The sequence below is a fragment of the Crocodylus siamensis genome, chromosome 4 (genome assembly GCF_052110815.1).
Source record: "Crocodylus siamensis isolate JL-2025a chromosome 4, ASM5211081v1, whole genome shotgun sequence".
Classification (NCBI taxonomy): domain Eukaryota; kingdom Metazoa; phylum Chordata; order Crocodylia; family Crocodylidae; genus Crocodylus; species Crocodylus siamensis.
In genome coordinates, this window is record NC_143398.1 from 191,941,308 (window position 1) to 191,966,884 (window position 25,577).

Here is a 25,577-nt window from a genome sequence, read left to right on the forward strand (position 1 = left end):
CACTTCACATTTAATTTATTCTTTGTTCATATACCATTAGAACTGAACTTGTATTTTTTAGATATTACATCAGACTATGTCAGTTCTGACATAACTTTAATTAGGGCAAGTTTCTTTTTTGACATTTCTTGGTAGGGTGAGATAGTCTACAGCTAGGACACTTATTTGGGATATGGAAAATCCAGATTCAAGCCCCTGCTCTGCCTAAATCTGGACTGGAGCCTAGATATCCCGCATCATAGGTATGTGCCCTAACTCCCAGCCTATTAGCTATTCTGGATGGCTAAACATAAAGCAATACATGTGAGTAGATATGGGGCTTTTAACTCTGCACCCTAAACCAAGTATTCCTTAAGTTAAGTATTCCTTCTGGAATTTGTTTTACTTTCCATGAATAAGTGGAACAGAGACAAGCTTCTTCAGTCCTGCCATTTGGACACTTACCTGGGGTGTGGGAAGCCCAGATTCAAATTCTTGCCCTGATACTTATTTAAATACTTTCTGACAAGGCTGGATAGCTCTAGCAGGAGAGAGTGGGAGGTGGGATAACTGAGAGCTTGATGAATAGGTTATTCTCTTGGCAAGTAGGAGAAGAGAAGAGCAGAAACTGAACTCCAGACTGTGATGGGGTTTCTTGTCTCTTTTTAGAGTTTGTTCCAATGGGGAATGGGAACAAATGTGTTTTCCCCTTAGCTCTGTTTAGAATGTCTATTTGCCACCTTTTTCATTCACATAAAAACTGTGTTTAATATGTTGTTTGATTCCTGTACAAATAGTACATGTATAGTACTAAGGAAATTAGTATATCCATGGCTATTGCTATGAATATGAATCAAATAATGCTTTTTACTGTTTTATTGAATTTGTTAAGTCATTGATAGTTTTAGGTACACAGGGTAACATTCGGGCTATATTGAAGACAGTGGTAAAAGTCCCAGTGAAGTGAATGGATTAGGTTTTCAGCCATCATTCTGTAAATATATTTGGCACTTACAAAACAAAGAAGATGAGGAAGTCCTTACTGCAGATATCCATTGACTTCATAAAGACAAAAACTGAGCACAAGCAATCTAATAGTCACAAGGAGACATGAGGACAATATTGCTGTAGAGATCAGTATAAGTAAAATTTACAGACTGTTGAAGGAAAGTTTGTGAGGAGAAGAGGGAAGGCTTTGTTTAATGGGAAGTTTGAGGTGGCTTTAATTAGAGTAATTATGAGAGTGGTAAAGGATAACTGTTTTACTGATATATCTTCAGCATGCGAGTCTCTGCCCCAAAGATTTTATATTACGAAAAGGACACACACAAACCACATATAAACGATCCCAGGAACCATTCTGTAACCAGGCAGCTTACTTTAAATAGTATGATCATAGGTCAGGTTCCACTTGTGCACACAGTGATTAGTGCTTGGAAGCCAAATTGAGAATGTGATCTAAGTTAGGGTGTGGGGAGTGGTGGGTGGGATCACAGGGCTAGCAGGTCTGTGAGGGGGATTGGTGGATCTGGGCGGGATCTTGGTGGTTCTGCAGGGGCTGCTGGGTCGCGGGGGGTGTTGGAGAGGGATTGGTGGTCTAAACCCTGGTCAGGGTTTGGGGGAGGGTAGATTCATAGATTCATAGATGTAGGGTCAGAAGGGACCTAAGTAGATCAAGTCCGACCCCCGGCCCTGGGCAGGAGAGAATACTGGGCTCATATGACCTCAGCTAGGTAACTGTCAAGCCTCCTCTTAAAGACCCCCAAGGTAGGAGCCAGCAACTCTGCCTTTGGAAGTTGGTGCCAGATCCTAGCTGCCCTGACTGTGAAATAGTGTCTTCTAATATCCAGCCTGAACCTACTCTCAAACAACTTATGGCCGTTATTCCTTGTTACTCCAGGAGGTGCACGGGTGAACAGGGTCTCTCCCATGCCCCGCTGGTCTCCCCTGGTAGGTTTGTAGATGGCAACCAAGTCCCCTGTCAGCCTTCTCTTGTGAAGGCTGAACAGGTTCAGGTCCTGTAGCTTCTTCTCATAGCGTCTGCCCTGCTGTCCCCAGATCATGCGAATGGCCCTCCTCTGGACCCTCTTGATGCTGGCCACATCTCTCCTGAAGTGAGGTACTCCAACTGTGGCCTGACCAGTGTCGCATAGAGGGGGAGGATCACCTGCTTGGCCCTGCTTGATAAGGTGCAGTTGGCCTTACTGACTGCATCCTCACATTAGTAGCCCATGTTCATTTTGGAATCGATAATGACTCCAAGATCCCTTTCTGCCTATGTGCTGACAAGAAGGGAGTTCCCCAGCCTATAGGTATGCTGCTGATTCTTTCTGTCCAAGTGCAGTACCCTGCGTGTGTCAGTATTGAATCCCATCCTAGTCTTATTCGTCCACCCCTGTAACCTGTCCAGGTCCAGCTGTATCCTGTCCCTCCTTTCTAGCGTGCCCACCTTGCCCCAGATCTTGGTGTTGTCAATGAATTTGAACAGGGTACTTTTCACCCCCTCTTCCAAGTCGCTAATAAAGAGATTAAACAGTGCGGGCCCAAGAACCGAGCCCTGGGGGATCCCACTGCCTACATCTCTCCAGGTTGAATATGACCCATCCACCTCTACTCTCTGGTCCCTTAGCCAATTTGTGACCCATCTGACTATGTAGACACCTAGCTTTTTAATGAGAATGGGGTGGGAGGCAGTGTCAAAGGCCTTCCTGAAGTCCAGAAAGACTACATCTACCGCGGCACCTGCGTCCAATGATTTTGTGACCTGGTCATAGAAGGCAATCAGGTTGGTCTGACAGGACCTCCCCCTAATGAAACCATGCTGGTTGCCCCTGAGCATCATCCCCCCTGCTGGTCCTTCCCAGATGTGCTTCTGGATTATCTTTTCAAAGAGCTTCCTTAGGATCAAAGTAAAACTAACGGGCCTATAGTTGCCTGGGTCCTCCCTCCTCCCTTTTTTGAAAATGGGGACCACACTGGCCCTCTTCCAGTCATTTGGCACCTGGCCAGAGTACCATGAGTGCTTGTAAAGCTGTGCCTGGGACCCCTCAATAACCCCTGCCAATTCCCGTAGCACCCTGGGATGGAGAGCATCTGGACCTGCTGATTTGAACATGTCCAGCCCCTCCAGAAGTTCCTTAACTTGGTCCTCCCTGACCCTAGGCCTGTCAGAGTCTCTGCTGAGTCCATCCTGAATCTCAGTGGGGGAGTTCTGGTCCCTGCACAAAAAAATGGAGGCAAAGAAATCGTTAAAAAGGTCTGCCTTTTCCTCTGGTGCAAGCACCTGATTGCCTAGCATATCCTGCAGGGGCCCCACACTACCCGGTGCTTTCTTCTTACTCCCTATGTATTTAAAAAATGACTTTTTGTTGTCTGTGATCCTTGATGTTAGCCCTAGCCCTTTCTGCCTTAGCTTTCCTACCAGCCCCCCTACAAGCCTGAGTGATGGAAGTATATTCCTCTTTGGTGATAGCCCCTCCCTTCCACTGGGTGTATGCCCCTTTTTTGGCTTTCAGGTGTTTCTGAATGCCTTTGGTAAGCCAGAGGGGCTTTTGAGCACTCTTGCCCCCTTTGATTCTCATTGGGACTGTCACCCCTTGGGCATGGAGGATTGTCTCCTTAAGGAACGACCACTCATCTTGGACACCCAGTCCCCCAACTCTCCAGGATCCCAGTGCCTCTCTTACCAGGGTGGGTTGGAGGGTTCATGAGGGGTTGTCTATCTGGGAGTTGGGATCTGGGCTAAAGATAGCCTAGTTGGGGGGTGGGGGGAGGAATGGGACTATTCAAATCTTTATTAGTGACCTGGATGAGGTGGAGTGCACCTTGTTCAAGTTCACTGATGACACCAAGATGTGGGGTAAAGTGAATACATCAGCAGGTAGGGGCCGCATCCAGGCAGACCTGGGTAGGTTAGAGAAGTGGGCAGATCTGAACAGGATGCGGTTCAACAAGGACAAGTGCAGAGCGCTGCATGTGGGGAGAGGGAACCGGCATTATGGTTATAGGTTAGGGGCTGACCCTCTCAGCAGCACAGAGGCAGAGAGGGATCTTGAAGACAGGATTGACTCCAGGATGAATATGAGTCGCCAATGTGACGAAGCAATAGGCAGAGCCAACCGCACCCTTTCATACATCAATGGGGCATCACTAACAGGTCCAGAGAGGTCTTGCTCCCCCTCTATGCGGCACTGGTCAGGCTGCAGCTGGAGTACTGTGTCCAGTTCTGGGAGCCACACTTCAAGAAGGACGTGGAGAACCTGGAGAGGGTCCAGAGGAGGGCCACTCGTATGGCCCTATGAGGAGAGGATGAGGGACCTGAATCTCTTTAGTCTCCGCAAGAGGAGACTGAGGGGGGATGTTGTGGCTGCCTACAACCTTATCAGGGGCCAGCAGCAGGGACTCGGGGAAAGTCTGTTCACCAGGGCCCCCCTTGGAGTCACCAGGAACAATGGCCACAAGCTGAGGGAGGATAGGTTTAGGTTAGATATTAGGAAGAACTACTTCACTGTAAGGGTGGCCAGAGCCTGGAATAGGCTTCCCAGAGAGGTGGTGCTCTCACTTTCCCTGGAAATCTTCAAGAGGAGACTGGATAGGCACCTGGCTGGGGTCTTATGACCCCTGCCACCCCCCAGTGCTCCTTCCTGCCCATGGCAGGGGGTCGGACTAGATGATTTGTCTAGGTCCCTTCCCACTCATTGATTCTATTATTCTATGATTCTATTTATAGACATCACAACAGAGATCGGTCCAGGGAGCATAAAATGTCAAGGAGGGCCTTACTAGCATAGGATGGAGTATGGACTCAGAGATTTGGCCAAGAGAAGTTGTTAGACCTTGGAGAAAGCAGTTTAGATGGAGTGGAGAAAGTAGGGACTCTAATGAATGGGATTCAAGATGAAGCTGGAAAAAGAGGTCAAGGCAACAGTTGCAGGTGGTGATCGAGAGAAGAGAAATAAATTTGTATCTGAAGTGGTAGCTAGAGTTACAAGATAGACAAGCATAATATATGGGAAGTTTACATGTATACATCTCATAATAAAAATATATTTATATATAATGTGTAGTATATAAAATGTATATATTATGATTCTCTTTGTATCTAATCCCTATTTGTGAAGATTTCTATCCATTGTTGTTATCTACTAGGAAAAAGTTAGATTGTCCTGAATATTTCTTCTGCTTTTACAAATTTGGTGTATTTTTCTCCATTCTTTTGTTATATGTTAAATGTGCTTGAGCTGGACTTCACACTTGATCTGGTTGGTGAATTGGGCACTATATAGATGGTGTATTTTCTGGTTTCACCCGTGAGCAAAACTAAAGCAATTTCAGTGGTCCCTTAACTTAAGACTGGCTCACTGAAGGTGTCCCAGTGGTAGGGAGTAGTGGAAGCCATGTTGTTATATTGGCCACAAACTGTTTTCCTCAAAGATACGGCCCGTTAAGCTCCATATACTAGTGAAAGTTGCAGGGTGAGACAACCCCCAGCACTTCATGGAGATTTCCCAACACCGTAACAATTCCCCACTGGTTAGTGATAACATCTTCCCCTTTCCTCCCGCAAATAGTGTAAGACAGCTCTTAGTTGGTCCCATAACTATAGTTTTTGCACTCTGTAGGGACTATATATTTTGACCATTTCAGGCACCTGTCAAATGTGAAAGCATGAAAATGTTTGTTTTCTTGTTGTGAATACATGGTGAAAGCAAGAAAATGACTATCTTCTTGTTAGGAAAAGGATGTTAAAATAGAAAGAAATTAAAGCCCCCCTGTAATTTTGAAGCCCCTTGCATTGATTTCCACTCTATGATTGAGCTGTTTTCCTCAGGTTTTATGCTGATTGTGTTGAACCTATGACACAGTCGCAGATGAAACATGCTTTCTGTTTGATCATTTGAAAATGCTCATAAGGGTCTCTGCTTTTTCCTAGAAGAAGATGGTGAAGAAGTAGCCTGTACTCAGAATGGTCAGATGTATCTGAACAGGGATATTTGGAAGCCCTCACCATGCCAGATTTGTGTTTGTGACAATGGAGCCATTCTTTGTGATGAGATCCAGTGTCAAGACGTGCTCGAATGCGAGAACCCTCAGGTTCCACCAGGAGAATGCTGCCCTGTGTGTTCCCATACATCACGTAATTCTGATACTAATGTTGGTAAGGTGGCTTTTTATTCCTTATTTTAACCAAGGACTGACCTTCTGAGTGGTGTTATGTATAATGTGGTAATATGAGATGGATGAAGGAGAGGGTGTTCAAATCCAGATATGTCCAACACTTTGGAGTTTAAGCGCAGTTGAAAACCAGTGCTGAGGTTCAAGTTTAATAAATATATTCTCATAGGATTTCAGCTCATATCATGTTATTCTTACAAAGTTTCCACAATTTGGGACTGAGATCTAATGAGAATGATTGTGAGATCTTTTTTTCCATTTTGGATTGCATTTGAACTGAATTTGGAAAACAGTTTCCCTTCTGGGTCTAGTCCGCCCCCCCCCCCCCCCCCACCCCAAACTGCAGAGATGGCTTCATAGCCAGAGGTTTCACTGAAAAGCCCTCTTCATTTCTTGAGTAAGTTAAATTTTAGGTTCTTTTTTTCTGTTTCATATCTATGGCAAACATACTAAGTTCATAATTACATTTTAGATACAAGTCCTTAATTTAGCTACCCAGGTTTCATAGATATATAAATATTTTTAAAAAATAATTCATTTTAATTCAGTTAATGTTTTCTTCATGTGAAAACATTGACAAATAATGATTCAACCTGAATCTTTAGCTAAAGCCAAATCAAACCTTTTGTGATATATAAGAAAAGTTTGGTTAACTTCTTAATTTTGAAAAATCTATTTATTTTGTTATTCTGCTCCTCTGCACTTTCTGTTTGTGTCCCAGCTGAGCAACAGAGAGGATACATGCTATAAATTAAAGACTGTTTTTGTCATTTTTCTAGATCAATTTCTCAGGCCCAAGAGATCGGTGTAAGGTTTTATAGATCATGCCACCAATCCAAACAGAAATTTATGAACTGTTGATTCTTCTCTCCTTAATACTTGAACTATATTTTGAACCATAATTATTTTGGGGCATTTTTACAAGGGAAGAAATTATTGCTGGTTAAAGTAGTATAGATAATCTGGAGTAATAGCAAAGGGCACATGCTAAAGACTTGTGTAATTAAGCAATGTGACAAGACATGGCATGCATTTGTGAGCAGATGGTGCATTTTGCTATTTCTGGTTGCATCATACCATGGCTAATACACCCAATGAGAACATTATAGAGATATTCCAGAAAGTTTTGATGCTATTAAACATTTAAATAAATATTCTGCCTAAGTATTTTGTTGTTAGGAACATAGCTTCATGGTTATAAAGGCAACAGGAACTGGTATGTTACGTGTTGGTAGATACTGGACAAAAATATTATTTATCAGATACCATGATTTTCAAAAATGATCTGTATAGATGTAATAGTTGCCAATGAAGTCCATGGGAATATCAGCACTGACTGCATTGTGTTTTTTTGAAAATCCCAAATATAAGTGTTCTTAAAGAAGAATGCACAAAAATGCAGAATTTAATGTGGGGTGTAATTAAGTACTGGGCAGGGCATAATTAAAATGTCATTACTATTCTTCTTTAATAACTTGCTATTTCCTACCACATGTAATACTTACAGGGAATAAGGAAGTATGATATTTTTTGCTTCACATCTTCCTGGTACCACCTCCTGATTGTGAAACATACATCCCACTGAGCACTTTGCAACCTCCCTGTTGGCAAGAAGACCATCTCCTGTGTCTCTGTGCTGCACCATTTTAGTTGCATGCACATTCATTCATTCCCTAAAATGATTTGCCTCTCTCAGTAAGCTAATTTATTTCTTTTTCTTACTTATTTTATAGGTAGAGGAAGGAAGGTAAGTTTTACTTTTTTTATCTTTTTAGATATAATAAAGCCATATGCAGGTTCTTATTTTTTTAATTTGGACACATCACAGAATTTGAACTTTATAAGAAAATGTCACAGACACCAATCATTTCATTCTCGATGGCAGGTGGTGTGTGTGTATGTGTATGATGTGTATGTATGTGCGTCCTTTTGGAACTGTAACAGTGATGTTGTAGCCGTGGCAGTCCAGTAATTATGCAAGAGGCAAGAACAAAGAGTGTTACCTGAAGAGCTTTTTGTGTTCAAAAGTTTACCTAACTTTATCCCAACCACATAGTTAGTCCAATAAAATATAACATCCTAACAAATTCTTGCCTTTCACATCTTTAGATTCAGCACCCTGCCATCTTAAGTGCCTGAGGAGCTTATGGCATTCCTGGAGGGTTAGCCTATCCTGATGTTTCAAACCTTAGGACTCCTTTGGAGGAGTTTTTTTCCCTTAGTAAATTGAGGTTAAGTACTTTATCTGGTTTCAACTCCAGTAGTATCACAAAGGGGATCCCCTAAGTCAGTGGGCTCTAAACTTGTGTTAAGGATTTAGGATGGGATCTTCTGAGAGAGTCCTCAGCTTATGTTAAAACCTGCACTTTATCAACCCAGATGGTATGTTCACTTTGCAGTCAAAGGCACAATTGCAGCTCATGTAGGCATTGCTAGCCTGGGTTTAAACTAGCTACGTTAGAGTCCAACGATGTAGCTGAAGTTCCATGGAGCTTAGTGTTGACTCATTGCTCAATTACATAGCCAGGTTTCCTGCTTGAGCTGAGTCCTTTGCTACTGTGGTTAGTGATATTGATAACTGAGCTATCAAATGTAGAGGTAACTTGGGTATACCTACACAAGCCACAGTTACACATTTGACTGCAAAGTAGACACACCCAGAAACTGTCTAGGTGATAGTTCATAACCTGGAACAGTGGTGCAATGAACTATGCTTAATAATCCAGGTTACAATGGATGAATTTTATACTACTGTTGGTATAATTATGTTAAATGAAACAGTAAAAATAAATGTGTCTAAACAAATATTCCTTATCTTGCTGTTGTTGCTAACAATTTCAGCAGCAGATGTGATAGTTGAACAATTTGATCCTATTGCTTAAAAACACATCACACTCTTTTTTATTTATTTAAAAAAAAATCTAACACCAGAGACACAGTATAGCCCACAGGATGATTTTTTTTTAAGTTAGTGGAAGAAGAGTGTCTGTGGTATCTGAATGTTTGTGGTTGACTTTCTTGGAAATGAAAAGCTACATTGTGTGTGCGAGCAACACCAGATGGGAATGATAGCACTTGTATCTATATGTAGAAGTGATCAAGGAGTTGGAATTCAAATCATAGTAGTTTTTCAGTCTGAGCTTTCTTGAAGCCTGAATCAATAACATGCATAATTAAAAATACCATTTATGTTTAGCTTTCTTATAAAAAAACACAATATCTATAGAAATAAATGTTAGAGTCCAAGGGCCACTTAGCACTGTCTTTTGTATTACCATGTACGTGTCAGGGGGTGTTAGAAAGCGTTGAAAAAAGCTGCTGCAGTTAAAGTTTTGATTCACTAATATTTTGCTATCTGAGAATTATTTGTGACTTTCCCCCAGGGAGAAAAAGGAGAACCTGGAATAGTGCCAATTGTAAGTCCATTCTTCTTTCATTTATCAGTGCTTTATATAAATGTGCATTCGTTGTGCTGTAATTTAAGGGATTAAAAAGCAATCATCAAAACAACAAAATTGCAGCATCTAGCAGAAGAAAAGAAAGAGATGGTAATTGTTAAAAAAATAGTCACATTTGAAAGAATAAAACAATGCCTAGTATTTAATTTATGTGCTATTAAAAACTATTAAATTTATTTTAGGAAAAAATATGGAATTAAATCTGCACATAGCAACCTTTGTTTTTATAGTTAGAATCTTGTGTATTGTGTGATCAGTAGCAGGCTAAAGTTGGAAAGGTTGAGGTGTAATACATAGAACCCAGAGAAAAAAGATGAACGTTTTCATCAAGAACAACAAAATTAATGTTTTTTGGCAATTTAGTCAAATCTTTCAAAATTAAAAAAAAAATACAACTTAAAAAATATTTTAAAATATTATGACCATTTTCACTTTCTCTCTGCCTATACATGTTATCCCTAGGAAAAAGAGAGGGGCAAAGGTAAAAACTAGTAAGCAAAGTGAAGTTAGGTAATTTTCTTTCACATATTAATCCTATTCCATGGGAAAAGGTTGAAAATAAGATTTTTCTTGGAGGAGAAACTGGGGGAAAGTACTTCCCTGTACCTTTAAACATTTTTCTACTGAAAATATACAAGAATGCTTAAAAAAAAGAGAGACACAGAGGTAAGAAAAGTAACTTTACTTTTTGAAAACCTTTTCACTTTTCAAATCTAAAAATGTAAGCGCAAAATTTTAATGAGATTTCTACTGATATTATTTAGCAAAAATGCTGAAACTTAAAGAAGGTTAAAAAACCTTGCGTTGGTTAGCTTTATCTGCTGTACTGATCTGCATTTTTCTGGAACTGCTTTCTTTATGGGAGGCATAGCAAATGCATGCCTCATTCTGTGCAGACTTCAGATCATGTCTAGCTTGTGTCTTGTTGTTTAGGTTACAGGTATACGAGGCCGCCCTGGACCTTCGGTGAGTAACTTCTGAGCTTCTGTTTCTCTTACGATGTTATTTCCAAACTCTTTAATGTGAAAGTGCCTTTTGGCAAGAATCTTCACAAATGTGGAGGGCACTGCATACAGTGGAGCTGCTACAGACTGAGTGGAAAAGGAACAGGTAGCACTACACTTTGAGTGTGATCAAGAGACTGGCCCAGTAAAGACTCATTAGCATGCAGAGACGGATGGGGATGGATGAGCAGTGGGTCTATCAATCAATGATATCCTATGGAAGTAGAATATAGGCTATAGATGTAACTGTATCCTTGAAGCTACAAACTAGCAGATTAAATTTGTTATCTATATATGGCCTGGGTAATGGTTTGTGTTCATATCCCTCCCTTGCTATAACTGGCTACTTGGAACTGCAGAAGGAGGGAGAATTTGCCCATATATAAAAGCCACGAATTGTGAAAAGCGAGTGTGGAAAGGTGAGGATGAGGCACTGAATCTCAGAGGCCAAATTGTCCCTTCTTCTGTGTAGCCTGTCAATTGTCCCTTCTTCTATGTCGCTTGTAGCCAATCAAAAGACATAAAAAAACACCTAGCAGGAAGCAAGTTACCTTACTGGTATCCTGCCTTGAGAAAGATGCAGGATTTAGGAAGGGACAGAAAAGAGGGCATGGAAAAAGCAATTAAGAGCATGGGTCCAGGACTCCATATAGTGATGAATATTGCCTCTGGAAGTTCAAATAAATCAGAGGTTTCAGAGATACATAGGAGAAAACTGCTTTAAGCATCTGTAATACCTGTGGCAGAGTTCGATTGTTTTGCCAACCATGTAAAGTAATACAGGAAAAGCTTTGTTAGCTGGCACCCATGGGAAATGGAGGGTGCTAGATAACAAAATATGCCGGTTAACTGAGCAGCCTGAAAGGGCATCTTTGCCTGTTCGGGCCTCCACCTGTCCCACTGCATCTGGGGTGTCGCTGCCCCTCCTGCCGCATTACTGCCCCTCCTGCCGTATTGCGGCCCCGTGGGCCCCTAGTGACAGGGAGGGGGGATCCATGCAGGCTGCTATGCCCCAGGCTGTGGGTGCTTGGCAGCTCAGGCTGCTTTCCGCCAGGTTGTGGGGGCTCCTTGAGACCAGAAGTGCCGCAGCGAGCACTTCCAGTTTCACTTTTCCCTTACAAACCCTTACAAGCCAGTGCACCGGTTAACAGAGCATGCCAGCGTGTAAGGTGCCGGATAACGCAGCTTTTACTGTATCAAGATAATGGGCAGTAGTGGCTTTGGGATTACAAGATAGAAGGACAGGCAGCACATGAGAAATGGCAAAGGAGGTTGCTACAGGATTCTTGGACTTAAAATATGTGGGCAGAGTCATAGTGCCTATGAAAGTGGTTTTTGGCTGTTGTACATACCTGGTGAATACTGAACCTATTGGCCAGGGACAGACATTACACATAAACTGGTTTAAGTGATCAGAAACTGGATTAAACATGTAACCAAACAGATGTTTAGTTCACATAAACCAGTTTCAAAATGGCTGAAACCTGTTTGAGATAAACTTAGTTGAATGCAGTATCAGACTTAACTGATTTGGTTTGAACCAGTTTATGCATTGTCTATCCCAGACCCTTTGCTGGTGTGAGTTAAATCAGAGGCCCCCAGCATCCCAGCATGCTCTCTGGGCTGGGTGGGGCTCTCCGCTCCAGGCCAGCTGGCTCTGTCCCTCAGCTCCCCAGCCTGAGCAAGGGCAGGCAGGGGCAGAGTTCTGGCCAGAGAGGGGTTTAATTCCACTAATAGGGACTACAGCTGGGTTTACCCAGCACCCCCTCCTTGCCCCCTGTTGCTCCCTGCCCAGAATAGGCCCCAGCTGTCCCCTTCACCAGAGGGAGGAGGGATGACCCTGTCCCTGCCCAGCCTTGCCTCCTCCCTGCTGCTGCAGCAGGAGGCGGCAGGGCCCTTTTTGGGAGCAGCAGCCTCTGTCATATTGTGGGGGCGTGCGAGCCCCTTCCTGGTGATGGGCTGCACTGGGGGGCCGGCAGAGCTGTGGCTAGCTGTGCATGGCAGCGCTGGGGTCCTGAGCGGGCCAGAGCCCTGCAAGTCCCCCACAGCACTCCACAGCCCAGCCCCTGCTGGGAAGGGGCTCCCACTTAGAGAAGCCATGGCGGGCTGCTGCCCATCGCAGTTACTCACTAGTTGCTTCTCCAGCTGCTGGGTGGGGCTGGGGCTGGGTCTGGCCCCCACTGCTGTCCTGTGCTTGGGGCAAGCCCCCTCCCAGCAGGAGGGGACTTATTCAGCCACTGGCACCGGAGAGCGGTTTGCCTGGCCGTGTGCAGCCGCTACTGCTCTGTGCTGGGGCCAATGGCTGAATACGCCCTCTCCGGCTGGGAGGGAGCTGGGCCCAACACAACCCTGCTGGTGTGCGAGTGGCATCTCCCTGCTTGGGGCAAGCCCCTCCCAGCCAGAGGGGGCTTATTCAATCTCTGGCCATCCCCCCACAACTTTCCTGCAGCTGAGGGCTACTGTAGTGCCCCAAAGCGCCTGGCCTGAGCAACTGCAGGCAGGCGCCCACGTTGCCTCAGTGCAGAGAGCACGTTTGCCCCGTTATGAACTGGTTCAGCCTAGGCTAGGCTAGCCTAGGTTAGACTAACCTAAAAAGGTTGAATCAGTTCAGGCTCTGGCTTTTTGAATGTCTGTCCCTAGCCATTGTCTTTGAAAGGGTTGATGCCAGATTCCACTGTTATCTGCTTGTGTGCGTGTCTGGTGAGGTCTAGGGTATCTGGGCCCTATCCAGTGTTCTTTGAGAAGGCAGAGTGCTTTTAGTGTGAGTCTGTCCTTCAAGGGTCTTTCTTTTCTTTTCTTCTTCTTCTTCTGCATCTAGCAGCCCTCTGCTTTTTGTCCCACATGCTTTGAGTTGTTATAGCACATTCAGGTCTGTGCCAGACATTCTGACCCTTTCATCTTTTCCTTCCTGAGGACTATCTTCTGTTGCTAATTCCTGATTACTCGTTTTATAGTTTTTCCTTTTTTGGTTGTGACTTTAGTTGTTGAGTGTGGGACCTCTCTTTTGACATTTTCCATTGTGTGTCCACTCATAGATGTTTAGTAATTTAGCTGAATGAAGGAAAGGAGGCTTCCTATAGAATGAACTCTGCTTTTTGGGTGTTTTTTTTAAGTACAGTATTTTTGTACACTTTTTTTCACCCTTTGGAATAATAGAACCATCAGTCAAAATGCTCAAGAGCAGCAAATTTGCAACTAAAATTAAATTAATTTTTCTGTGTTCCATTCTGGGAAGAAATGAAAGGCCAATTAAGAATATACTTAATGGTTTTAATTTTTCCTGTAGGGGCCTCCAGGCTCACAAGGACCGAGAGGAGAACGAGGACCAAAAGGAAGACCTGTAAGTAGCTAAATGTTCTTAGGTACTTTCTTAATTAGTACATTTAGGCAAAACTGACCTCAAATTGCTTAACTGATTTTAGAGCTGCTCTGACTCAGTGCCCTCTACATATTCCTGCTGTTCTGCACCCACATCCCAAAAAACAAATTACAAGTACAAGATTTTACACCCACTGGTTCTCTGATTAGTCTAAAGTCTGAATTATGTATTTGGAATAATTGACCAATGTCTAGCGTCATTTCAGCTAACACATCAGCATTTGCCAACAGTTACCATAAATAAAATATATGATGGCAGAGTTTTCTCTTCTATTAAAAATAGAAGACAACTGTAGCATATATGGAAACCAAAAGTAATTGCTAACTTTTTAACAGTGTCTATTGTGTTTCAGAGGCTGCATTAACTTACTGCTCAGAGTATTTCGTAATAGGAGCCAGAGCTCAAAATAGAAGAATTAATATGTGAACACATATGGTAGCATGCTAGTAAATACTATTACTAAAACTGCACTACAGATACAGAGGCTTAATAAAGGAATTTTAGCATCTGTATGTAAAAACCACAGAAAGGCCAAAAGGCAATAAGAAAGATATCAAAGGAGTACATGTTCCTATTGGAACCCCTGCCTCCCCCACTAAAATGCAGAAGTGGCTTTTAGCAGGTTTTTAGATTTAAATTGTTATATTCTTTCAGTTTATGTTTGGATAGTCTCTCATCCCTTAGGACAGAAAAAGTTTTTACTTGTTGTAATGTGGATTTGATGAAAAGCCAGACTCCTTAGGCTATTTCCAGCATTTCCCTTAGATAATAATTGTTGTCTGTAGATTGCCATGGTGTTCTTTCTGCACCAAAGATAGTAAGCACATAACCTCTCCGAGAGTGATACTGAGCCAAAAACTCCTGCTTCATGTGTCAGTACAAGATGCTTATAGAACAGTTGTTAGTACCCACAAAAGTCCTAGAAAGACGCTTTCAAAATAATCCTAAAACTCTGCTGCAGGTACAGTTTAGAATTCAGATTAGGATGACACCTGAAACAGTTCCAAGCATCACAATGAGTAACATTTCTACAAGCTGGTAGATAAGCCTGAATTCTATTAGTTCAATCCTATGATTTTCTCCAGAATTTCCATAAAAATTATGCTTATAAATACGTGAACTTTCTAAAAGCCCGTGAAAATTTTGGAATTCTTTTGAAAAAGTTTAAGGCTGATGTTTTCAAGGGAGAAAGGGAGTTTTTAGCTCCTTGAAAAATCTAAGCCTAAAATCTTGGTACTTGGATTATAAAATATCTATCTATCTATCTATAAGACATCCATAAGCTATGTATGTAAGACCTAAGTCTTATAATAGATGGTGGATTTACGTGCACAGGTCATTTGGGAGGAGGACTTTGCAATAAGCAGCAGAATTGCTTTTTCTTTAGCTGAGAGAGGTAGTTAGCCATGTTAATCAGAAGTCAGTCAGAAACCAGCATAGATAAGCCCCTTTACAGAACAACTGCAGTAAAAAATATATATATATAAGATATATCTATCTATGTCTATATCTATCTATCTATCTATCTATATATAGGGCTTGGGGCCAGGGGCTGCAGGGCCTCAATGGGGAGCAGGCTGGGGCTGTGGGTGGCTTGTCCAGGGGAGGGTGGGGGCTACTGCCCTCCATGCAGGCAAGGAGTGGATCCCCTGTGTGGATTTCTGATCCCTGTCACACCAGGTTGAGGGGCAGTGCAGAGTGGTGAGCAAGCCTGCTGGTCCCTGCTGTATGACTTGGCTCTGCAGGGAGCACAGATCCGCGTTGGGGGTCTCCTCTCCACTAAAGACCACTCTGTGCTGCCCCGACGATGTGGGGCTGTACGGGGTGGGCAGCACTGGCAAGGAGACCCTGGCACAGATCTACTTCCTGTGGAGCCAGGTTGTGTGGCAGGGACCAGCACTGACCTGCTGTACGACCTGGCTCCACAGGGAGCAGAGATCCGTGCTGGGGGTCTCTTCACTGCCGCTGCCCACCCTGTCCAGTCCCAGGGCAGCATTGGGTAGGCAGCAGCAGCGAGGAGACTCCCCAGTATGGATCTCTGCTCCCTGTGGAGCTGAGTCGTGCAGAAGGGGAGTAGTGTACAGCTGTTTCCTGCAAGCCTGGCTCCAAAACTGAAATTTTCCGAAATATTTTGGATGCCTTTTTTAGTTTTGTGGATGTTTCTGAGACTTCTGTTTCAATTCAGATTCAGTGTTTCGGGTGCTGAAATGGCCTGAAACACCTCTGAAACAAAATGGTTGCCAAAATTTTGTGCAATATATATATAGGTATATATAGCCTGAATATATATATAGATAGATATATATATAGGTATATCTATCTATATCTATCTATCTATCTATATCTATATATATATAGAGAGAGAGAGAACACAAGCTTCAGTGAAGTTCAAAAGCTTTTGTTCTCTATATATTATTTACTTAGTTTATAAGGGTGTGTACACATGTATTAGCTTTCCCACAGTTAAGCCAACTTAACTTTTTCAAGTCAACTTACCGTCAGAGGACACACATGTATGTGGAGCAGAGTGGATTTATATGCAGCACAAGATAATATACCTCTGAGGTGTATTATCTTGAATTGCGTTAGTTAAGTCAACTTAGCTCACAAGATAACTGCCACCCTGTCAAGGATACTAAAAGTCATTGCTTCAGAAATTGATAAAGAGTAAATTAAGTATTTTTCATCAAGCTGTATTTTCTTTCACTGTAACATCAAAAGCGAAACTTGTATTGATCTGTTATCTGAATACCATCCATGGTGGTCCAGTGTTATTTGCAATATATTGCATGCATGTTTAAAGGTTGCCACCTTGTGGACCTATTTGGAATATTTCTTCCTTAGAACATCACTATTTACTAAGAGTTTCTAAAAGATGAAATATAATGAAAGAAAACATCTGGATCAACAGATAAACATATTGGCCACTATTTTAAGAAGTGATTATTAATTAGCATTGCTTCACCTTTGGGGTATGCAACTTAAGACAGTTCAGGTTTGCTTTTCAAGAGGACTAGTAGAGAGCTCCTTCTGAAAATCAGGTCTGGTTGAAGTGACTCGTGGCGGGGAGCGGGCATGGGCTTCCAAGATCAGATGTTATTTTAGGAAAAGCTTGCCCCTATTATTAGTTGGCATACTGTTTTCCCTTTGATGCATGTTTTCCTCCCCTGTGTTTCATCTTGAGACAAAGGAAATAAAATAATGAAGCAACATTCTGTTCCTGTTTTAGGTAGTAAGCTCTTTGGGGGCTGGCTTGGTGTCTACTTATTTTTAAAATAAAAATATTAAATAATAATAAAGAATTGGATGCACAAGTAAGTTTCCTGATGAGACTCAAAGTCTCTTACATGTATACAAATCCATCTCTCAGGGTTATGCTCTTTTTATTCCTTTTATTTTATGTCTAGTGTACTACAACTGAAGTTCCAACAGCATATGCACTGCTAAGATTTTAGGACATACCACCACAAAAATATTTCTATATAGAATACAGAATTATGTAATAAATCATTATCTTGCCCCATGAGAGTTTTACAGTGTCCTGCGGTCAAATGTGTTTGAAGGCTTCTGTTCAGGAGAATTTCCTTTTTAACGAAAAAAAAGATGTTATTCAATAGACATAGGATGCATTGACCCGAATTCTTAACTTCACATTAGCATAGTTTACTGCAAATTAAGCATGTGTGTCTACACATGCACATCCTGACTTTGCAGTAAACCTCGTTAATCCCAAGTAAATTTTCTACCTGAAAATGCAAGTATCAAATTTACCTGAGATTAGTAACAGTGCTCATGTAGATGCCTGACAAAGACCAAAATCTCTGGCCATCTGCCAGGGGATGGGAGACAGGTCCCTGTCCCTGGGAGCTGCCTGCTGCTGGGGCAGACCCTTTGTCCCAGCACTGGCTACATGACCATGGGGCCAGTGGTGGGGGATCCTTATCTCCCAGCCTGAGCTCCATGGTCACGGGGCTTGGGATAGGAGACCCTTATCTCCCAGCCTGAGCTCTGCAACTGCGGGGATTCTTATCTCCCACCCTGAGCTCTGCAACTATGGAGCTCAGGTTGGGAGATAAGAGTCTCCCAGCACTGGTGCCATGGTCATGGAGCCAGAGCTGGGAGCTCCCTGCTGGTGGGGGCAGGGGATCCTGTTCCCTGCCCAGCTCCATGAGCATGAGTATAGAGCTGGGCAGGGTGGGTAGGCAGGGGAGCTTGTTCCCTGCTCAGCTCTGCACTCATGGAGCTCTGCAGGGAACAAGCTTCTCAGCCTGTTCTCCCTGCAGCTCTGCCTGGTGTGCAGGCAGGGGTTGGGAACTGTTTTGGTCAGGGACAGGTTGCAGCTCCATGCCCCAATCAAGTGATTGAGGCACAGGGCTTAGAAAGAGCTGCAGGGGTGGGGTAGGTCCCATCCCCTTGCACCGATCTGCTGGTGGGGCAGATAGCTGCTAGCTGCCCCAGGGGCAGATCAGGGCAGGAAGCTAGGACTTCCCTGCAGCTCTTTCCAAGTCTCTTGTCCTTGATTGGGGAGCCAGGGCCAGGAGCGCCCTGCTTCCAGGGCAGGGAGACATTGTCCCCGTCCCAGCAGCAGGCAGCCTGGTGCTCCCTGCCAGCCCCTGGGCTAGCACCTGGGGGGAGCCTGGAGCTCCCCAGAGTGGCAGCAGGGGCCCTTTGTAGGGCTACAGAAAAGCAGCAAATGTGGTCCCTAATCTTCGCATGTGTAGATGCTTGCCCAAGAATGCTTACTCTGGATTATTTTACACCAGAGTAAAACTAGGCTAGAGTAAATGCATATGTAGATGGGCCCATAGTCTATCCTATTGCAACCCCCCAATTCACAAAGGACTCCTGGCAGTGCACAGCATGCTTTTAATCAAATACAGCCCTTATCAATGGAAATAAGAACAAACTGTCTGACATGACTAGTACAGAAGGGGAGTGTCTACACATGTATTTGATCCGTGCTTTGTTTACTCTAGAGTAAACTTCTGTTGATTAAGTGCTTCTGGGCAGGTATCTACACATGCAGGACTAGGCAGAAGATTTGCTGTTCTTAACACTAAACTTCCTTCAGTCCTACAATGGGCCCTTGCAGCCACCAGGGGGAGCTCCAGGCCCTGGCCTTAGGGTCTGCCTTCTACTGGGGCAGGGATAATGTCCCTGTGCTCCAGCAGCAGGGAGCTTCTGGCCCTGTCTCCCCAGTTAGGGGCAGGGCACTTGAAAAAAGCTTCAAGGGAGGGACAGGTCCCAGCCTCCTGCCCTATTCCACCGGTGGGGCAGCTAGCAGCTAGACTGTGGCTAGCTGCCCCACTGGCAGATTAGGGCAGCGGGCTTAGACCTATCCACACTTGCAGCTCTTTTTAAGCCCCATGTCTCTATCACCCAATTGTGGCACGGGGCTGGAACCTGTCCTTGAGCAGGACAGTTCCTAGCCCCAACCCTGCATACCAGGTGGAGGCTGGGCAGCTTTTTCCCCACCCAGCTCTGTGAGTGTGGAGCTGAGCAGGGAGCAAGCTTCTCAGCCTGTTCCCTATCCCTCCTCCCCTCGCTCTGTGCTCATGAAGCTGGATGGGGAACAGGTTCAAGCTCCACCAGCGGTGAGCTTCCAGCACCAGCCTTGCAACTGCTCTCACCGTAAGAGGTAGGGGACATTATGGAAATCAAAACCACATGACTGAAATGACTTCTCTAGTTATGGTCCAGATTCTCATCTAATTTAGACAAGAACAAGTTTGAAGTAACTTCATGGCAACAGTGAAATCTTCCTGGGCCTGCTGAGTTAGTGATCAGAATATGGTGTCATGTGACAGGCGGGCAGAAAATACCTGAAAGTTGGCAAATTTGTCTCTGTTTGGAGACTTCACACTTTCAACATCAAAATGTACTGTCCTTATATACTATTCACCCTTCTCTACTTTTAGAAAAATGGTTCTTGCTCCACTTATGCTGTGTTCAAGGCTAAACATTTTTAAAGCTATACTATTTATCAGTGTTATGAACTATTCCTGAGTCTCTGAAAGGGCCTTTTAAAGTTGCTCAAATTTATCTCTGGACTTATAGGATGCTGCTAACTCTAGCCAGTGCTTTTGATCTGAGGATGAGCAAGATTCATGAGAGATGCTGTCTGCTTGAGGACCTTTCAGCAGAAATATTAGCTTAAGAACCAACTAATTATTTGTAAATTCTGATGAGTCTCACATATATATGTGTGTGTGTGTGTGTGTGTGTGTGTGTGTACTGTACACTCTTGTTTTCCTTTCCAGGGTGCCCGTGGTCCTCCAGGAATGGATGGGGAACCTGGTATCCCTGGACAGCCTGGTGATCCTGGTCCCCCAGGACATCCAACCCACCCAGGACCAGATGGAGTAAGTAGGGTAAGTTTTATAGTCACATAAGTACAGAACCTGGGTTGATGAAGCACCAGAAAAGGCACCTTATAGACTAACCAAAAGTGTGCATGTGTGTGTATGTGTAGAGAGAAAAAGAGAGAGCAAGATAGCACAAGCTTTCATGGGTTGAAGCTCACTTCATCAGATGCTGGTAAAGATCAACTGAGTACCCTCAACTCCCATTCACCACAGTGCCTTTCAGAGACAGAAAACTAATGGTTGTATGACCATAGAAGACTTGGAATTGAAATAATGCGACTAGGATGCCTTTTCAATCATTAGTTGCTGCCATTCATTGAAACAATGATTTCCTGTTTGGTAACATGTGGTTTGAGTGAAGCATTGTGAATGTGGTGCCAGCTCAGGGCTTTGTGATCAGCAGTTTTCAGGATATAGCTGTTATGCGTGTCTATAAATGCAACGTAGATTCATGTTTATATGTGTGTTATTTAAATCAGGGCTGTCCAACTTGTGGCCGGAGGGCTTTGTGCAACCCACAAGGGATTAATATGTGGCCTGTTTCCCCCACTGCTTTGGCTACTGCTGCCACTGGGCTTTCCATGCCCTCCTTCCCTCCTCCTTCCTTGTCCCCAGCTCCAGGAAGGGTGCCAGTGGTGTGGACCAAGGTCCATGGGCTGTGCAGGTACTGTCCACAAGCCATGTGAGCCCATGTGAAAGTAGACAGTCCAGATTTAAGTACATTGGTGTACATTTCAGTTACTTTTCACTTCAGCTTTTATTGATTAAAAATGCAAATTAAAAGTAGCTGATTTTTATGAATGTTTAAGTGGACTATAGCTCTCAATTTTTTTTAGCATCTATGAGTAATATGAATCCATTATGTTTATGTGCTTGGTAAAGACTATCAAGATCCTGTTTCTCTTTTATATTTAATGACTGGAGAAGGATTGAGAGAGGATGAAATCTTTTCCTTTTTTATTAAACAGGGCTGACCTTTTGAAACAAATTGTTGAAATACAGGGAAGAAGGGGTGGAACGTAGGTGTCAGGAGGGATGACTTCAAGCAACAAAGATGATGAAAAAATTGGAAGGGATGATATCTCAGGAAAGCCTGAAGGGACCTTGCTTATATATTTTAACAGCTAAAAAACAAAGATCCCTTTCCAAAGCTCTTTTACAGATGCCAAATGACTTTAGACCTGGCTCATAGGGATTAGAACACTAGAGATTCAGGGAATCTTGAAAAAGGTAGTAGAAATGAAGGGATGGAATTTAGCAAGAAGAAATTTAGGCTGCACATTAAATAATTTAATAACTGATCAAGCCAATTAAGATATGGTTAAGACTGACACTCAGAGAAGTTGTGGATTCCCTATTGCTGGAATTACGCAGCCTGAGAAAGCAATCAAGGAGGATCCTTAGGACCAATAGCTCTGGATATGGTTTAGCTGTTCTACAAAATATGTCCATCTCCAGAGTCTATGAAATGTAAGATTAATTACAAGCTAATCATGCTGGAATATATGTTAATATATTGTTTATTGCGAGCATTAGGCACCTTATTGAAAACAAAATTAAAATGTGGATCTTAGAAAGTGTTGAATGCTCTCTTCAAATGACATTAAAATGCATACAAATTAGAACTTAGTGAAAGAGAAATCTAGTTAATTTCCAAGATAGATCGCTCTTACCATTAAAATGCAGTATATTCAGAAATTAACAGAATAGTGTGTTACCTTACTACTGTCTCCTGCTGCCTGTAGGCCTGCTCCAGCTTCCATTTAAATGACAAACCATGCTAATTAATACTACAAAGCCAATGCAAGTAATGGTAAGAGTAAACTGCATACCTTTCTGCCTTACATGATAAGCACAATTGCTAGCTAAACTCAGCCTTCTCATGTTTGCAGCCGTTTGCAGCTCAGATGGCAGGTTTGGATGAAAAAACTGGACTTGGTAGTCATATGGGACTCATGCCTGGTGCAGTGGTAAGAATGCATAGATTCCTTCCTTAGAACAGAAGTAAAGTAAAATACGTAAGCAAACAATGAATACAAAGTGAACTCATCCACCCAAACTCCATATGTTTCCTATATATAAACATAGTCACACAGAAAGCTTTAGCTCTGTTTTAAAAATAAACGTTAAAGAGATTTAAAAAAATGTTCCCTTTGTTAAAATGAAAGCTTCTTCCCTTCCTTCTTTTCTCTGTTCTTTACTTCCACTGCCACAGAGGTGATCAGAAATGGACAGTCGCTTTTCCCATGATTTGAGCGGTTGCTAGAACACTGGTGCAAGGCATATCATGTTCTATAATAACTGAATACCTACCTTTAAGTCTTTTCTTTCACAACCTGACCTCAAGGCTGCTTATTTTTAGCAGGCATTAAAAAGGCCAAATAACTTTTGAGAACCACCTATGGAGTGACAGTTGTGCTATATTATTGATTTTTTTTAAAAGCTTCTGTTTTTCTGTTCTGACTCATACAGTTCCCAAGGTTTCTTTTCCCCAAGGTTTACTTTTGCAACTTTACTGAAATCTTCCACTATTCATGACTTCAAGTGAACTGAGGCCTTAGTTTTCATTTTCCACTTTTCTCACTGTAATAGTTCTTTATCTCCATCTTAGTGGTTACATCTAGTAATCAGCATTATCCATGACTCACATTTTTTCATTGCTTTGTGCTGTGGTGTCTTGAAGACACTGATAACAGCTAAACATGTCAGATAGCCGTGTTATTTATTTTTAAAAAACTTCTTAAGTTTTCCATTTTGATTTGTAGAATGCGGTCAGTGCTTAACAGCCAAAAAATATCAGCTACTTCAATTAATCCAAAATTACGCAGCATGTCTAATTATTGATTTGCCTTCCTTATAAGACTTTCCTATAATATATATGTCCTCACTCTTTGGCTATGTTGCTGCTTGGAAATCCCCTTGCATTTAATAATTTTGTTGCCAAACCTATCTTTCCTAGTTTTTTCCCACTTTAAAAACATTTCTTCAGTCATTTTGTGATAGTCTTTTCACCCTAGATATTACATCCTCTTCTGCTGCATTTCTAACAGCTCCATACAACTCTATTCTCTTTATTTTTCTGTCCTTTATTCCCCCCAGTCCTATTTGCCATTGCAAAATCCCTTCTTTCCATTGTTGTCATGATTATTCCACTGAAGCCAATGTAAAGTCCACTGAAGTCTATACAATCTTGCATTAACTTCACTGGGTTCTGATATATTTTCTTTGACTGTTCTAGTAAACAGTCTTTGACTATCATGCACAAGCAAGAGTGGTTTGCTTATTTGTACTTCTTGTTATTAAAACTATATATTGGTCTCTTACTGTTTCCTTCTCATACCCTCATTTTGTACTTTACTTTTAAAATAAAGTAATGGTAAATCTCCTTGGAAGCCACCTATTCTTGGAAGCCACCTATTCTTTACATATGACAGAGAATGAAGTTTTTAAATTTTGCATTCCTTGTGGCTTTGTCACGATTCAAGTTATTATCATTACATAATTTTTTCTTGTTTTCTAGAATTCTAGGAGGTGGGCAAAAAGTACCCATTCTCTCCCCTACCTGCCCTGCACCCCCGCCCCAATCTCTGTTTAATGCTGTGGTATTATTGGGTGTTAGCAGGATAGATACTGTACAGCACTGGTCCCATGATCCTATTCATCTGAAGAATGATAGAAGGATTTGAACTTGGCTGCATTCTATTTGACAGGGTCTTGTCATTTCATTTATAATTTTAGACATTTGCCAAGCCTTGGTTCTAAGGCCTCATCACTCATTCTGAGGTTGGGGAATGATGAAGAATAGTCTCTTCCTAGAGTCAGCAATTCCACAGAAAAAAAACACAGTCCATTGTTTTCACACACTTCTCCCACCTGAATTTACATATATCCTATTTTTCTGCTTGTTCTTTGATTTCCTTCTCTTACACTTTATCTACGCTGAACATTGCAGTGCTTTTGGAATATAGTTCTCATTTTACTTCCCGAGGCTTTAACCATAAAAATGTCACCCTGGAGGTCACAATCAGCACACCCTTTTTTGGCTCTCTATACAGAAATTGATTTGATTTATTTTTTGGAAACTGTTTAATAAGCTCTTGTGTTCTTCATAGGGTCCAGTGGGTCCAAGAGGTCCTCAGGGTCTACAAGGAAAACAAGTAAGTGATTTGTTTGAGTTATTAAACACAGATGTATGAAAAAAAAGGCAGAATACATAATAACTGGATTGGCCATGTACCCTTGTATCATGGCACGGGGTCCTGCAGGATGGCCATGATCTCCCCAAGGCCCCCTTACTGTGCCAAGTTGGCCCAATGGGCACCCTTGATCCTTGTCCGCCACGTCTTTGATGGTAAATATATAATAGGGAGGCTGCCTTTACATCCTTTTGGACATGGTTTGCTGACCCCGTGGACTCCTGGACCCCTGGCAGGTCCCGTTCTGCCATGGGTGTTTCAGGGCACCCTAGCATTATGGGCTCCAACCACCTCTTTATCATGCCCCAAGCCTCACAGATGGAACTGACGTTTTTCGGTCTGGGCCTTGTTATAATTTGGCCCCCTGGTCCGCCCTGGGCCCTCCGCAGCCCTGTCTCGCACTGCGCCTTCACTGGCGCTCGGGCTGTCTGTGGCCCTGCCTCGCACTGCGCCTTCACTGGTGCTCGGGCTCTCCATGGCCCTGCAAAGTGCTGTGCCCTCTGTGGTGCCTGGGTCCCCTATGAGGCCTCCTCCTTCCCCTAATAGCCTCACCCAAACCACTAGTCTTAAAGAGCAAACAAAACACAAGCCTTCAGGCTATAACATAAATTCAAGCTGCCTGGCTATAACATCATTCAAGCCACACCAGGGGTGCTCCATCCCTCACCAGTATCAGAGGCTGTACTTGCAGTCCCTTTGGTTGCTCTGGGAGAGCTCCTTCCCCCTTAGCTGCTGGCAGGGAACTCCCATCCTGGGGTTTATATGTAAGCTAGGCCCTGCCCCTTCCGGTTAGCTGACTGCTGGCAGGTGTATGCCACTAGCTCACTCTGGTTGCCCTGCTAACCAGCAGCTGGGGCTCCCCACTCACTGCTAGCACTCTTTCCCTAGCAGTTTCCACTCTTTAAAGGAGCAGGGCACCTAAGTGCTCTGTGACACCTTGATTCAGGAAAGTCTCTCTCTTTAGTTGTGCCTCCTCTCCTAGCTAGGGATAGACTTAAGCATGTGCTGATTTTTGATGTGAA

At 43.0% G+C, this 25,577-nt stretch overlaps 1 protein-coding gene across 2 annotated transcripts in view; it reads left to right on the forward strand.

Annotated features, from left to right (window-relative positions):
* Positions 1-25,577, forward strand: part of COL5A2 (collagen type V alpha 2 chain) — a 176,103-nt gene that overhangs the window by 86,797 nt on the left and 63,729 nt on the right. The window contains exons 2-9 of one of the 2 annotated variants that reach the window (XM_090045265.1): positions 5,915-6,136; positions 7,887-7,900; positions 9,537-9,569; positions 10,545-10,577; positions 13,902-13,955; positions 20,255-20,365; positions 22,252-22,329; positions 24,472-24,516. In XM_090045265.1, the coding sequence (XP_089901391.1) occupies positions 5,915-6,136; positions 7,887-7,900; positions 9,537-9,569; positions 10,545-10,577; positions 13,902-13,955; positions 20,255-20,365; positions 22,252-22,329; positions 24,472-24,516 (590 nt within the window). Of the gene's footprint in view, positions 1-5,911; positions 6,137-7,886; positions 7,901-9,536; positions 9,570-10,544; positions 10,578-13,901; positions 13,956-20,254; positions 20,366-22,251; positions 22,330-24,471; positions 24,517-25,577 lie in introns of both variants that reach the window. The other variant, XM_090045264.1, reaches the window with a different exon arrangement.